The sequence below is a fragment of the Macrotis lagotis genome, chromosome 3 (genome assembly GCF_037893015.1).
Source record: "Macrotis lagotis isolate mMagLag1 chromosome 3, bilby.v1.9.chrom.fasta, whole genome shotgun sequence".
Classification (NCBI taxonomy): domain Eukaryota; kingdom Metazoa; phylum Chordata; class Mammalia; order Peramelemorphia; family Peramelidae; genus Macrotis; species Macrotis lagotis.
In genome coordinates, this window is record NC_133660.1 from 214,850,437 (window position 1) to 214,865,254 (window position 14,818).

The window sequence follows — 14,818 nt, forward strand, 5'->3', positions numbered from 1 at the left end:
TGGCTTCTAGGTGGCACAGTGGATTGATTGCTGGGCCTTGAGTCAGGAGAAACTTACTTTGTGACCCTAGATGGATCACTTGACTGTTTGCCTCAGTTTCCTCATCTGTAAAATGAGTTGAAGGAGGAAATGGCATACTACTCAAGTATCTTTGCCAAGAAAACCCCATATGGGATCATGAAGAGGTGGATACTACTAAAACAACCAAGTAATAACCAGTCTTATTCCAGTCTTATTCCTTGGAACCTCCTAATTACTGAGTTATTCTTGTTTTCACTTTCAGCCATTGCCTCTGTTTTGCTTGGTTCTTGATCTTACATTATGTCCATTTGATTCTTTTTTTTTCTTTTGCTTTATGGTTTTTCTTTCATAAAGGAAGATGAGTCTGGATAGGGATGGATGGGGGGAATAGCTGATATAAAGATTTGTAATCAATAAAATGTACTTAAATATGAGTAATAGTATGTGGTAACATATAAGTTTTCAATCTCAAATGTTTTCATGACTGTGTGGGAGGGAGGGAGGGAAATTATATAGCAAGTTTTTGTGATATGTTTACAAATAAGTTTTGCATAGTACCACATGGACACTTAAAAAACTGCTTACTGTGAAATGGAGCAAGAAAACAAGAAGGTGGGCTTTTATCATCAGTAATTTTGAAAGTCTTCCCCAAGGTATTTCTTTTTAGTTTTTAACCTAACCAACCTCAAACTCATTCTCTTAAGTATCTAAGTATCAAATGAAGTTTTAAACTGAACTCTAGCATCTTTAAACTCCTAGAAGTCAAACTACTGGGTAAAAGCAAAACAAAACAACCCTCAGTTCATTTTTTTTTTGTAAATTTAAATAGAAATTGCCTGCAGCAACTATTTCAGTAAATTATTTCTGGAATAGATTCAAGGAGGTTGGGAAGATGAAATGTAAGCATTTATTTTATTTTCCATAGAAATTATAAAATAGGATAATGTATTATGACAGTTTAATATTTTGCTGTGTTTATTTAGATATTATTTTTTATTATTTTTACTGAAAACCTCATTTAGAAATTATCTTAGAGTACCTTTCTTTTGTCCTTGAAAAATTGCTAAGAAATATGATTTCTCTTACTTAGAATTGTTACGAAAACAAGAGACAGAATTATTGAAGTATAAAATATTTTCCTAGAATAAGGAGTAGAGTATTACAGTTAATGCTCTAGAATTAACATAGTGCCTTTTTTGTTTAAATATAACTTTTCTATGCCTTTATCTACATTTTACTTTGCATATATTTTATTAACATAATAATTATTAGCCATAAAAGATCAATTTTATAAAATAAAATCTTATTTGACAGGATAAAGTAGAGTCTGATGAAGTAACAGAAAAGGGAAGAAAAACCTTTTTTTTGGTCATCTTTCTGGTGCGTTTGCTGCTATACTTGTGTAGTTGTACTTATATAATTTATTCTCATAACATACTACCTTTTTAAAAACTTTTTTTACTTTTGCAAGGTAATGGGGTTAAGTGACTTGCCTAAGGTCACACAGCTAGGTAATTATTAAGTGTCTGAGGCTAGATTTGAACTCAGGTCCTCCTGACTCCAGGGCTGGTGCTCTATCCACTGTGCCACTTAGCTGTCCTGCACACTCTCTTTATGTTGGAGGAAAGACAGCTGTCATTTCAGTGTTCATAGTCAATGTCTAATAATTTTCTAATCTTTATATTTTCTTTTTTGTAGGAATTTGTTTGCTAGAAAGCAAAATTCGACACTTGACTCACATAATGACTTGGGATGGAAGCTATTTGGGAAAGGACCACCTCGAGAGCATTCTCAGAAAGATTCCAAGAAAATGCAAAAGGTATGTCTGCTAGACTAAAGTACAAAACTGCTTGTGATGCACACACTCTGTTTATGAAGCTTTAACAGGTAATACAGAATTGCATCAAAAATTGCTCACCAAGTTCTTTAAAAAGTCCAATCTATATTTAGGGTGTGGGTGACCTGTTTTAACTTCTTTTCCATTTGTCCTTATGGAGACTTTGCATTATGGACTACTCTAATTACTCCTCTATTGGTCATTTAAAGCTAGTTGCTGTCTTCTCTCTCTCAACCCATTTCATGTTAGCCCCCCAGAGGTCCTCTGTCTAGTCAGATTGGTCTCCATGGAAACCCTAGGACTTGATGTCCATCTCCTGTCTTTGTAACCAGGAAACTCCTTTTTCTCCTCTGGCTGTGTTGTAAGCTCTTTTCAGGTTTCATTTACTCTGTGAAACTTTTCTTAATTCCCCTGCCTTGGAAATGTTTTTGAAATTGTATTGACTTCCTTGAGGTTCTGGTGTCTTCTCCTGTCACCCAATCTCTAAGGGAAGCTCCTTGAGGACAGGACCTTTTTTGTGTTTGTATCTACAGTGCCTAGTCCTGAGTCTTGCACATCAGGAGTTTTAACACTAGGAGGACCAGTGCTTTTGAATACTTCAAACAATCAACCTAGGTTGGTTGATGCTGTTATTTTTTTTTTCCCATTAAGCCAAGAAAAGAGGAGGATTAAAATTTTATTTCATAGTAAAATAATTTCTTTAAATCATTTGACAAACTTAGATCTTCTAGTATTAATGTGTGCTTTTTAAATTGTGATGAATTTCATTACATTGATGAAATATAATTTATTGGTCCTTACATCAACTGTTGAATGTTTCAGTTATTTCTAGGTCTTTGTATTTGTGAATAATGTTGACTTATCTTCCTGTCTTTCTGATCTACACAGTATGTAACTTCCATATATATATATATAACACATATGTAACATACATTTTATATATCACTGTTATATACACATATGTAACATAGATCTGTGTAGCACAATCACCCTCTAGCTTTTTGTGTCTGTCTCTCTCAGCTGTGTGACCTGGGCATTATAATGGGAAGCAGAGGACTCAGGTTTGAATCCTCTCTCTACTATTCCCTGGGTGACTTTTGCTAAATTACTTTACCTATCTAGACCTCAGTTTCCTCACTGGTTAAAAATGAAAGGAAGGGGTTGGACTGGACAACTCCTAAGCTCCAAATCTGTGATCCTGAAATCTTTTTTTCTTTACAACACGCATGATTTATTTGGGACTTGGATCAAAAGCATATTTCTCTTTAGGCTTCATAATACTGCTTGAATGATTTTGTCTTTCTCATTTATCCTTTTTCATCAGAACATGAAAATGACTTATGGTCTTTAAAGGTAACAACTGTCTAGGATAGCTAATTAAATGGTAACAGAGTACTGCAGTGAAAGACCATCTGGTTGGAAGTGTTAGTAAGAAAAGAATGTAATTATACCTGCATTAGTTATACAATCCAGCTCATGACCTGGTTTCTCTTGCTTTGTTTCTTCTCCTGTTTTCTGTGTCCTGGGTTAGTTAGGGACAGAAGAGCAGGGTTAGAGTAGTTTTGTGCTTTTAAATTTTAGCCAGCAGAACAGATGAATTTTCATCTACTATGAAAGCATAACTTAAAAGCTTAGACACATATGCCTTTCTTCATTCATTGTTCGCGTTCATTATTCTCAAAACACTGGAGTCTTTTGTACTTCTGTGAAGCACCTATAAGAAATAGGAAACCTATTAGAATGACACTGTAACCAATTTGGTGATATTAATTAGTGTAGAAAGTGTAGGAGAGAGAGCATTGTTTACTTTGGCACCTTTGAGCAGCAGCTCATCCTCTCTCTGGACTCATGATCACAGAGGCCTTTTCTGCTGCTCCTTTTGCAAGAGAAAAACAACTTATTTTGTCCCAAATGGCAGTTGAAGAAACAAGGCCAATGGATGGAAGAAACAAGGCCAATGAATGAAAGTAGTTAACAGTTTTGTTTAGTTATAGTCGGAATATATGATCAATATTTTCTGAAACAATTTGTTTGATATTGTAGTTATCATAGAAATTGTAAGGTCAGCAGGACCCTGGAAGTTCAAATTGACTGTGATACCACACGAAGATTATAGAGTCAGCCAAAGGACAATGCTGACCCCTCATTTTTCTCCATGGAATCTTGGGCAAGTCTCTTCCCAACATCTTTGGGCCTCAGTTTGCTTAGTTAAAAAAAGAGGGTTGGACTCTCTTGCCCTGAGGTCCCTTAAATCTTTCTGGTCAGGATCCTGTGGTGGGGGTATTGATTGTAGGCAACATTTAATAAAGGAGATTTTTATGATCTTTACTTAGCAAATGTCATTCATGCTGCTTAATTTGAATCATGAACATTTTTTTTCATTAATTTAATAGTCAGTAATCATTTGTAAGAATAAGGTTATAATTAAAAAACAGACCTTGTTTTGAATCATGTTTTGTCTTTAGTTTTATAAACAGTGGATTCTTTAAGGGGAAGTAAATGTTTTATTTTTTCAGAATAATTTCAAGAATATGAAGCTCACATATTGATTCTTTAGTGTTAATTATTTTTTATCTTAATAGTATTTTATTTATTTCTAGTTATGCACAGATAATTTTCAACATTCACGTTTATAAAATTTTCTTCCTCCTTCCCCAGGTCAGCAAGCAGTCTGGTATAGGTTACATGCATAATCATGTTAAACACATTTCCATATTAGTTATGTTGTGAAAGAGGAATAAGAACAAAAGGGAAAAACCATGAGAAAGAAAAAAACAACAAATTTAAAAAAATCAAAATAGTATGCTTTGATCTGCATTCAGACTCCATTGTTCTTTCTCAGAGTGTGCATGGCATTTTCCATTACAAGTCTTTTTGAATTAACTTTGATCACTGTATTGCCAAGAAGACCAAAGTCTGTCATAGTTGAACATCTTGCAGTGTTGTGTTACTGTTTTCTGTAGTGTTAATTATGCTCTTTGCATGTGTAAACAGAAAGGCGCCATACACCTGATCACACTTTTTTCATGTATATGTCTTTGTAGTTTTCATAGAAATGTGAGAGACTTTTTTTTAGTACAAATTTAACTATTTGGGGAAATATTTATTAGAAATGAAGAATAAATAGAATTATTTTTTGTGGGGTCTTCTTTCAAAATTCATTGTACCATCCTCATTATATAATAATGGATCTGTTTAAGGTAATCAAGTTGTAAATTGGATCATCTCTTGATGTCTGAAGAATTTTTTTGAGAGGATCTGGAATGTTTAACTGACCTAATTCTCTATAGTATCTAAGTCTGTAAAGGTCTTTCCTTCCAACAGTACTGAAGAGTAAATTTTAAATGTTTTATTAACATAACGAAGATCAGTGCCTACTATTTTGTTATATAAAATAAATGCTGAGCAAAGACAGGTTTTTCTCTGACTTGATCAAGAATAGGCAGACAATATTTAATATAGTGTAAAGAGTACCAGCTTTGGAATTGGAAGACTTGAGTTCATGTCCTTCTTGTGCTATTTTGAAACAAATGTGGCCTCAGACAAAGTCATTTAACCTCTTGGAGTCTGGTACTTCAACTATAAAATAAGGGTTTGAATTAAATCATCTCTAAGGTAGGTTCCATCCTTGAATGTGTCATCTTTGGAGGCTTTTCAGCTAGGAAAGGCAAATAGTATGCTTCTCATTTATATGTGAGACTAAAGCTTGCAGAATGATCCAGGACTATATAGCTAAGAAGTGGCAGAGCCAGGATGGGAAACTGGGTTTTCTAACTCTTGATTTCAGTATCATCTCCATTATTTTGCTTCACCTCCAGTACTAGAATAAAATGAAAGAATTTTTGAGCTGGAAGGGAGCCTAAAGATTATTCCCAACCCTACCCCTTCAGCCCCAGAAAAGTTAAGTAACAAAATTCAGGGTCATAAAGTTAAGTAAAAACAGAGAGAGGGCTGAACTTTAGGTCTCTCGACTCTCATTTTGATAGATCTGAGGAATTGGTCTTTTGTGTTGTCTTTAAGGATAGAATGAGTGTTCATGGTCGTTCCTACAAATATCTACAATTTCACTGAATTTATGCTGTTAATGAAGTATAATTTTTATATTCATACTGGAAAGATTCATCAACTCTTTTTATGTCTTTAAAACCACTTTTGAATATCAGATAATTTTTTAAATATTTCAGAAGATCTAGGAGAGAGAGAGAGAGAGAGAGAGAGAGAGAGAGAGAGAGAGAGAGTTACTGAGATACTGAAGTATTCCTGTGATTTTGATGCTGTAAGCCCAGTGGAGATCTAATTGTCTTTTGGGAGATGCACCCTCACATACGCAGTTCATTGTTAGGCATAGACTGAGGAGAGATCTCTGCTAATGAAACATTTGAAAGCCCAGAGCTATCTTGGTGATGAAAGAGCAGAATAACTGCATGTGAGATAAATAGGAAACTATTTCTTATTCAGGAATTCTTTTTTTTTTTTTTTTTTTTTTTTAGGTTTTTGCAAGGCAAATGGAGTTAAGTGGCTTGCCCAAGGCCACACAGCTAGGTAATTATTAAGTGTCTGAGACAGGATTTGAACCCAGGTACTCCTGACTCCAGGGCCGGTGCTTTATCCACTGCACCACCTAGCCATCCCTTATTCAGGAATTCTAAGTGACTGTTGTGCACTCTTGGAAAGGGAGAGGTTTTTAGCAAATATATGGCATTTCAACTGAGAGTTATAGGTTAAACTTTTGTATTCTAGCATTGGAATATCATTTCCATTTATAATAAAGTTTCTATGGGGAAAGGCTTTTCTGGGTTCCAGCCAAAACTTTTAGAATATAACTCTTTTTCTCAAATTAGAGAGGTCTAATATTTTCTGTGTAGTTTTCTAATTAATCATGGTTTTAAGATGTAGGCCCCATTCTTGAGACTCAAATTGAAATAAGTAGATGAAAAGACAATTTCAAAAGACTTGTGATGGAAAATGCCATCCATATCCAGAGAAGGAAATGTAGAGTTTAACTGAAGACCAAAACTTATTATCTTCAATTTTTAAAAATTGAATACATATTATGTCATTTTTTTCCTTCTGTTTGGATTTGATTCTTCTCTCACAACATGATAAATATGGATCTGTGCTTAGCGTGGTTATAAATCTAGAGGCTATATCAGATTGCAGGCAGGGAGGGAAGGGAGGAAGAATAATGTAAAACTCAAAACCTTCCAAAAAATGATTAAAAACTACCATTTGCAGGTAATTGGAAAAATAAATACCTATATTAAAAAAATAATTAAAAGGTCTGGGGAGGTAGAGTGATTATATTTGAAAATTGTGAAACTTTTTGTTACTAGATGTAATATAATTAAATTTTATTTATTGCTTAGTAAAAAAAGCAGTGAAATTGAACCCTGTGGTTTTATAATGGTACCTGTATTAAGAAACAAAGAGTGAGCTTTCCTTATTTTTGTTTCCTTTTTGGCAATTTACTGCATTTTTTTTTTTGTTTTGTTTTGTTTTAGTTTTTGCTAGGCAATGGGGTTAAGTGGCTTGCTCAAGGCCACACAGCTAGGTAATTATTAAGTGTCTGAGGTCGCATTTGAACTCAGGTCCTGACTCCAGGACCAGTGCTCTATCCACAGCGCCACCTAGCTTCCCCTACTGCATTTATTTTTTAAAAAAACCTCAACCATCATCTTTAATAAATACCATGGAATATTTTAGTATATGAGAAATCTAATCTAACTCCAAAATCATTTATTGACTAATGATGTGTGAACTACCTAGTACTTTATTTTCTTCTTCTTTAGTGCATTTTTTGAAATGGTATTGAGTATTAAATCTGAGGTTAAATCTAAAACTGAATGAGAGCTGATTCTTGTTCAGCCTCTCCTTGAAAACTGAAACACCGACTGTGGTGATCCATATTCTGCTTGAGGAACTCCAGCAATATTTAATAACTATGGCCACAGGCAAATCTCTAAACCTTTGAACTTAATTTTTAAAATTTTGTTAAATAATTAGAGTTGTTGTGAATGCAGGAATATGTAATATAAACCTTAACATGTGTAGAAATGCGAATTGTTCTTATATGGCTTGGTATGGTGAAGAGAACTCTACTTGGAGTTTGGAATCCTGGCTTCATATCCTAGCTCTAGCACTTAGAAGATTTGTGTGACTCTGAGCAAATGATTTCACTTCAGAACCCAAGTTTCACCAACTAGGAAATGAAAATATACATATATTTACCTCATAGAATTTATGTGAGAAAAGTGCCATAAAGTATCTCTTGAAGTGACCCATTCTACTTTTGGATAGTTGAAAGTGTGAGAAAATCTTTTTTTAACTATGTGTAATTTTAATTAGTATGTACATAATGAACACTTCATGACTGAAAAATAAATTCGAGTTTGAAATCTATTTTTCTGTTCTCTTGCTTCCTTTTGTGTGAATGAATTCTCTCTTATAAAGTCAGACCACTAGTGGACTATTGAACAATATTTAATTTGAGCATATTTTTAAAAATAGCTCATATTTGTATATTATTTTGTTGTTTACTGAGTTCTAAAAAACCTTGCATTTAAGATAGGATGATGGTAAATATAATAGTTATTTGAATATAGACTCAATCCCTAAAATAAAGTCTCTTTGAAAGGGAAAAAAATAGAAACTTGTAGCAAAAAATAATACTTATAACAAATTATACTTAGGTTTTATACAAACCAGTTCATACCAGCACAGCAATTTGACCCCTCTTTTACAGATGAGAAAACTGAGGTTCAGAGAGGTTGAATCTTATCCCACAACTACAGTGCTAAGGAAATGATGAAAACTGGAGTATTCTAAATGCTGTCTTGTATTTTTTTTATTACATCATATTATCTAAGTTACTCTCAAGCATGTTCTTCTCTGATCTTAGTACTCTGAGGATTGAGTAAAGAGTAGCAAAGAGAGCCTTGGTAACCTTGGGAGTGACCAGTTTGCTGAATGACAGACTGGAAAACCAGATGACAAGTGGTTGAGAAGTGAGTGGAAAGTCAGAAAGCTCATTGACCATTGGACAATATGTGACAGTGGAATGTGTTTTTAAAAATAGGGAGTGAGGGCAGCTAGGTGGCGCAGTGGATAGAGAACTGGCCCTGGAGTCAGGAGTACCTGAGTTCAAATCTGACCTCAGACACTTAAGGCTACACTGTGTGGTCTTGGGCAAGCCACTTAACCCCATTGCCTTGCAAAAAAAAAAAACCCTAAAAAAATAGGGAGTGAACAGCTTTTTCTAAGAGTTTGATGCTGAAAGAGAGATGATACAGAGGATGGTAACTTGGATACCTAATTATGGAAGGATTTTTAAAGAAGGTTCTTCTAGATGGTAGGGAATGAACTAGTGAATAAAAAAGATTAAAGACTGGGATAGAGTGGGTTGTATGCATGAGATGGGAAGGAATATCAAAGGCATGGGGAGAGGAGCCAACTCTGCTTCAGGTGAGAAGAAAGTGGGGGATTATATGGGGAGGATGAGCTATGCAGTGGAGGAGAAGAGGGAGTTCATGATGATTGACTTGTTATTTTATCAGTAAAACAGAAGAGAGTGTCCTCTGCTAAGAGGGAGGGAGAAGAGGCAGCTTAGATGACTTGAGAAGAGAAGAGGTTTGAAACAACCGTTTTGCCTAGTCTAATAAAGTGTTGTTAAGGCAAGCATGATGAAAAGATAAAAGAACTATGAAGGCCCAGTTGAGATGAGATAGTGTAAAAGGGTAGTGAATCCAATTGATGTGATTTTATGATTTCTTTCAGTGGTTTTTGGCCTCATGTTGTATAGGGCTTGAGGCGGTACACAATGGAAGTACCTGGGTTTGCTATTTGGCAAGACTTGAGTAAAGGTAGGACAAAGGAGCAAGTAAAAGGATCAGTTACAGATGAACTGACTTTCCATAGGATGACTCTTGGAAGGTAGGAAAGAGACCTGTTCAGGAGTGATGGGCTCGGAGAGCAAAGGAGCATTGGGGAGAGTGAAGAATAGATTTAGGAGGAGTGAGTCAGAGGAAAAAATTGGAGTAGGAAGAGGAAGTCTGGCAGAACTTTTTATTTTTCATTGGGGAGGTCAACCAGTGGAAGGTAAGAGCAGAACAGGTTAGGGTCCCAAGAGTATAGAGCTGAGGTGTGTGGGGAAGAAGGACTAGAGAATAGGAGCAGGAACAGTTGTTGCCTAGGCTGCTAGTGTCACAGGAGAGATAAACAGAAGACTTGTTAAAAGATTTCTTGTCCTTCTTGTGAGTGGTGGCACCAGTCAGTCGTACCTTACTCTTCCTGGTGGCTCAGATTCTGAGCAGGTTTTAAATGGTCAAAGGCCCAATATCTGAACCCCTCAACGGGAGAAATTTCTCATAGGGGAGCAATCTAAGGTCAACAGCCCTGAGTGACATACTGGGCCTGGAGTCAGAAGAACCCACGGTCAAATATGCCTCAGGCATGTGCTAGCTGTATAACCTTGGGCAAATCATTTAACCCTATTCCCTTGAGAGAGAGAGAGAGAGAGAGAGAGAGAGAGAGAGAGAATATACAGTCAGTGCATGCTGATGATGTGTGCAGAACACCACTAGGGGTTGGTGGTAGTACCTCCAAGACTGAGTCCATCTGAACTTGAGATGGTAGAGCATGAGGTCTTCACCAGTGTGAAATGACTGAGGACAGACTGATGGGGGTTGGAGCTGGTGGTGTTGGAAAGAATCACTTCAGAGTTGAGCATGATCCTACAATAAAGGACTTTAAGAAAGACAGCATTAATGATGAAATATCTTTGTTAGAGGCCCTTGCCACCGCTGGAAAGATGTAGTACAGAGCACTGGAGACTAGTAAATGAAGGCAGGCCAAGTCTTTGCAAGTTCTGAAAATCATTTGCAGAATTCAAATGCAGATCTAAAATTTCTGCAGAGAACAGATTAAATGAATGAAAAACCCAGATGATGAGCCTTTGGTGCTAATTGGAAAAGGTATGATTTGACCACAAGGATGAGTTGACAAAATACAACTCATGTACTAACCCAAGAACTAGGAGATGTCATTGAAACCTTAGCCATGTTTGCGCAGGCTATTGGGGATACTTTTTATATACTGGCAAGAAAAATACTGAATTAAAAAACTTAATGATAATTAATGCTTTTTGGACTCGAGGTTGTTTTGGTCTTTCATAAGTATTAATATAACAAAATAGAATTTGAAATTTCATTATTAGGAAAAAACCACTTTTTGATTTACATTGGAGCTCAACTGACTTACCTGGAGAAGAAATTTTTTTAAAATAAATTTATTTATTTTTCCAACTATATGCAAAGATCATTTTTAAATATTTAATGTTTTTGATAAGGTTTTGAATTCTGCATTTTTCTCCCTCTCTCCCTTCTCTCCCCACTCCCCTTGATAGTGAATAATCTGACATAGGTTATCCATGTACAATTATATTAAACATATTTCTATAATAGTCATCTTATGAAAGAAGAAACAGAACAAAAGGGAAAAAACCATAAAGCATGAAACAGATTTTAAAAATTGAAATAGTATACTTTGGTTTGCATTCAGATGCCATAGTTCCTTTCTCTGGATGTGGATGATGTTTTTCATCACCAGCCCTTTAGAATTGTCTTTGATCCTTGTACTGCTGAAAGGAGCAAAGTCTATACATGATCACTGGAAAAGAAATATTTATATTACCTTCTTCAGTCTCACCATAAAACTTCTGTTACCCTTTTAACTCTTAGTAGTTGATAAATATGTTCTTTTATCTTTGCTTAGAACTACCAACTACCTTCTCACTTTGTTCTTTGATTAGAGAAATACACTTCTCATTGCCAGTGTTTCTCCTCATAAATTTTTTTCTCTTAGAATTTTTAATTTGAAAAGAAATTTGTTTTCTTTTTCAATGTTCAACTTGGATTCTTGAATCATATTTGGAGCAAGTTTATGAATTTCTTTTGTTGAAGCCGCTTTCCGGTTTTGTTTGTGATATTGCTATATATTCAAAACTAACATCTGCTTTTTAAATTCACAGATATGAAAACACACTGAAAAGATGTAATGGATGCTTTAAAAAGCCAACCTATGCATAATAGATTTATGATTTCATATAATCTTTGCTGTTGTTGATAGAAGTGTTTAAGTTGATAATTTTTTGAAAATAAAAAAATTATTTTTTAAAATTTTTTTTGGAAGGGAGAACTAGTATCTAGAATAAAAGAAATTATAGTCTTACCACATCTAGTCATGCCATATCTGCAATATGGTGTTTAGTGTTGATAAGCTGAAGAATATCCTGAAAGGCAACTAAGGTGGCAATTGATTGACTTTGTGATCCTGCTTTAGGAGTCAGCCGAAAGTTGGGGAATGTTTAGCTTGAACAGAAGGAACCTAAATGGGAGTTCAGACTTTGCTATCTTCAATTATTTAAAGGGCTGTCAAGCAAGAGAAATTACATTTGTTTTGATCTAGAGCGCAAAAATATGAGAAATGTGCAGAAGTTGTTAATACATAGAATCAGGCATGGTGTGAGAAAAAAAAGTATCTATTTGTCTCTGTTCTCTTTGTGTATGTCATTCTCTTTCTCCTTATTTTTCTGTTCTGTCCTGACTCTGTATACCTCTGTGATTCTTTCTGCCTCCACCTCTCTCTCTACCTGCATATATGTTTCTGTCTGCATTTCTCTTTTTGCCTCTCTTTTCTTGGTGTGTCTATCTCCCTTTTTCCATTCTTAAATATAGTTTTCTTTTCCTTCACTTGTAAATTTATATTTCTCCCAGAGGTTGTGGCCAAGACCTCATTTTAAGCATTGAAAATTGGTAGGCTTACCAAAGAAGAGATAGGAAAATGCACCTTTTCTCTCTCCTTTGAGATTTAGGGGACAGTGGATATGAAGCATTGTATATGACATAGACCTTGGATGTTCAGTTGGTTCAACTTTTGTTGAATTGTTTCCCCCTTTTTTATTGTTGAGTGCAAAGAGGAATAGGGAGAAGAGGAAAGATATATTTTGGAAGATGTGTGATATATGAAATAAAACAGCTGTTCAAAAGTGTTGTGGATTGCCTTGGAACAGTAAATAGTATTTGTTCTTTCACTAGAAGTTTTCAAGTGAAGGCTAGAGAATTTGATTTTTAGAATAAACAGTGGATTCCTTTTCAGGTGTAGTTAGACTAGAAGATTTCTGGATTCTCTGCTAACTCTTAAGAATCTGTAATCCATAGAAATCAATTCAATAACCATTTAATAAATGTTTTCTCTGTGCAGAGGAACTCTTTGTAAAATAAACTCTAGCTTCAACCAGATCCTTTAGAATTCCTTGGGAATATCTCACCAAGTTTTAGGTTATCTTGCTATATATTAATGAGAATTATTGATATGAAGTGACTTCTCTTAAGTTTCTTCAAGTATACCAGTCACAATTATATATATATATATATATATATATATATATATATGAACCTAATAATGAAAGTTTCACTCAAAATCCACATCTTTAGCAGTCTTATTAGCTAAAAGCTAATACAGAGAATTGAACCTCAAGCTAAAGCTCAGTGTGATCACCAGAACTGAAAATAACAATTCTTAAGATTAAAAGAGAATTGATTTGCCCATTCTAATATATGGAACAATTTTAAACCAAAAATTGGCTTATATTTTATGTTTACATATAAAATATACATACAAAAATATTGTTTAGAGTACAGTAGTTTTTATTGAAGTTGTTATTACTTTGAGTTTTCAGTTACATGGATGTGTGAGTCATGGATAGAGCAAGTTAAATTAGATCTTAACTTCTGACTTTAAGGACCAAGAGAATATTGTTGTGGATAAGTATTATATACAAATAAAACTTTTAGGTAAGACAACTCTAGAGAACCTGTCTTGTAAAGTAATAGTTAAATTATAACCCATTACTGAAATGGGAGTTATTTTATAAAAATCAGATTAGCAAGCATTTAATCTAATCAGTAAGTCAAATGCAAAGTAAAGACTGTTTAAGCCTCATTTTCAAGCCTTAAAATTTGAGGCTGTTGTTTTAAATATCTGTAAGATGCAGGCATAGAATTCACATTTCTGTAGAACTCTTAAAGGTTTTTATCATAATAGTCACATGAGATAAGTAGGCCACATGTTGTTATCACCTTAATTTACAGATGGGAAAATTGGTTTAAAAAGAAGTGAAATGACTTTTGGTCATGCAGTTTTTAAGTACTGGAGCCTGGATTCTAACCCTGGTCCTGTGGGGATTCTCTTAGTGGAAGTTCTTATAATAGCAGTTCCATTAATGCTTAGATTGCAGTGCTTGCTTAAAATTCCCTTAAGATGATTTATTAGCAAAATAGCTTGTTTCCCAATATTCATGAAAAGGATATCATAAATTTTTGGATAAATGATTTTTTTTAAGTGGTGTATTATTTTTGTGCTATTCTTCCAGTTTTGCTATTTTGAATGGTGTCTTAGTTATTAATATAAATTAGTGCAGTTCTACTCTGCTCAGTTTTGGATTGAAAGTTTTTTAGGAAAAAGTTTATTGTCCTTAAGAATTGTTTATGATGTAAAGTCTATACATGCAACTTGATTCACTTAAGAAAGGATCTAAGCTATACCCTCAAATGTTTTTTCTTCCTGCTTTCAAAAATAGAGATAAATTAAGTATTCCTGAGTTTCTAAGGGTATGTCTTTTAGTTAGAGTCCTAAAAGATTGACAGATCTGGGAGGATCCTCCTGCCAAGATTTAAAAAAAAGCCAACTCCCTTGTTGCCTTAACAAGCAGAGGTGAGGGCATTTAGAAGCCTTGGCTCTTTGAGGCTAAGATTATATTGGTCATTACAGTGACTTAATAAACTCACTTATATCTAAAATCTGGAAGTTTAAGAATCTGCTGGGGCTGCTTCCCTTGTCACAGCTGTTATAGGTGGCTTACTTTAAGTAGTCCAATTAAGGTAGTCGAATTGGGAATAACATCTT

The 14,818-nt window shown here is 34.6% G+C and overlaps 1 protein-coding gene across 2 annotated transcripts in view; it reads left to right on the forward strand.

Moving 5' to 3' along the window:
* Positions 1-14,818, forward strand: part of TBC1D14 (TBC1 domain family member 14) — a 114,572-nt gene that overhangs the window by 40,960 nt on the left and 58,794 nt on the right. For both annotated transcript variants that reach the window (XM_074229828.1, XM_074229829.1), the window contains exon 3: positions 1,720-1,840. In XM_074229828.1, coding sequence (XP_074085929.1) covers positions 1,720-1,840 — 121 coding nt within the window. The remainder of the gene's footprint in view (positions 1-1,719; positions 1,841-14,818) is intronic.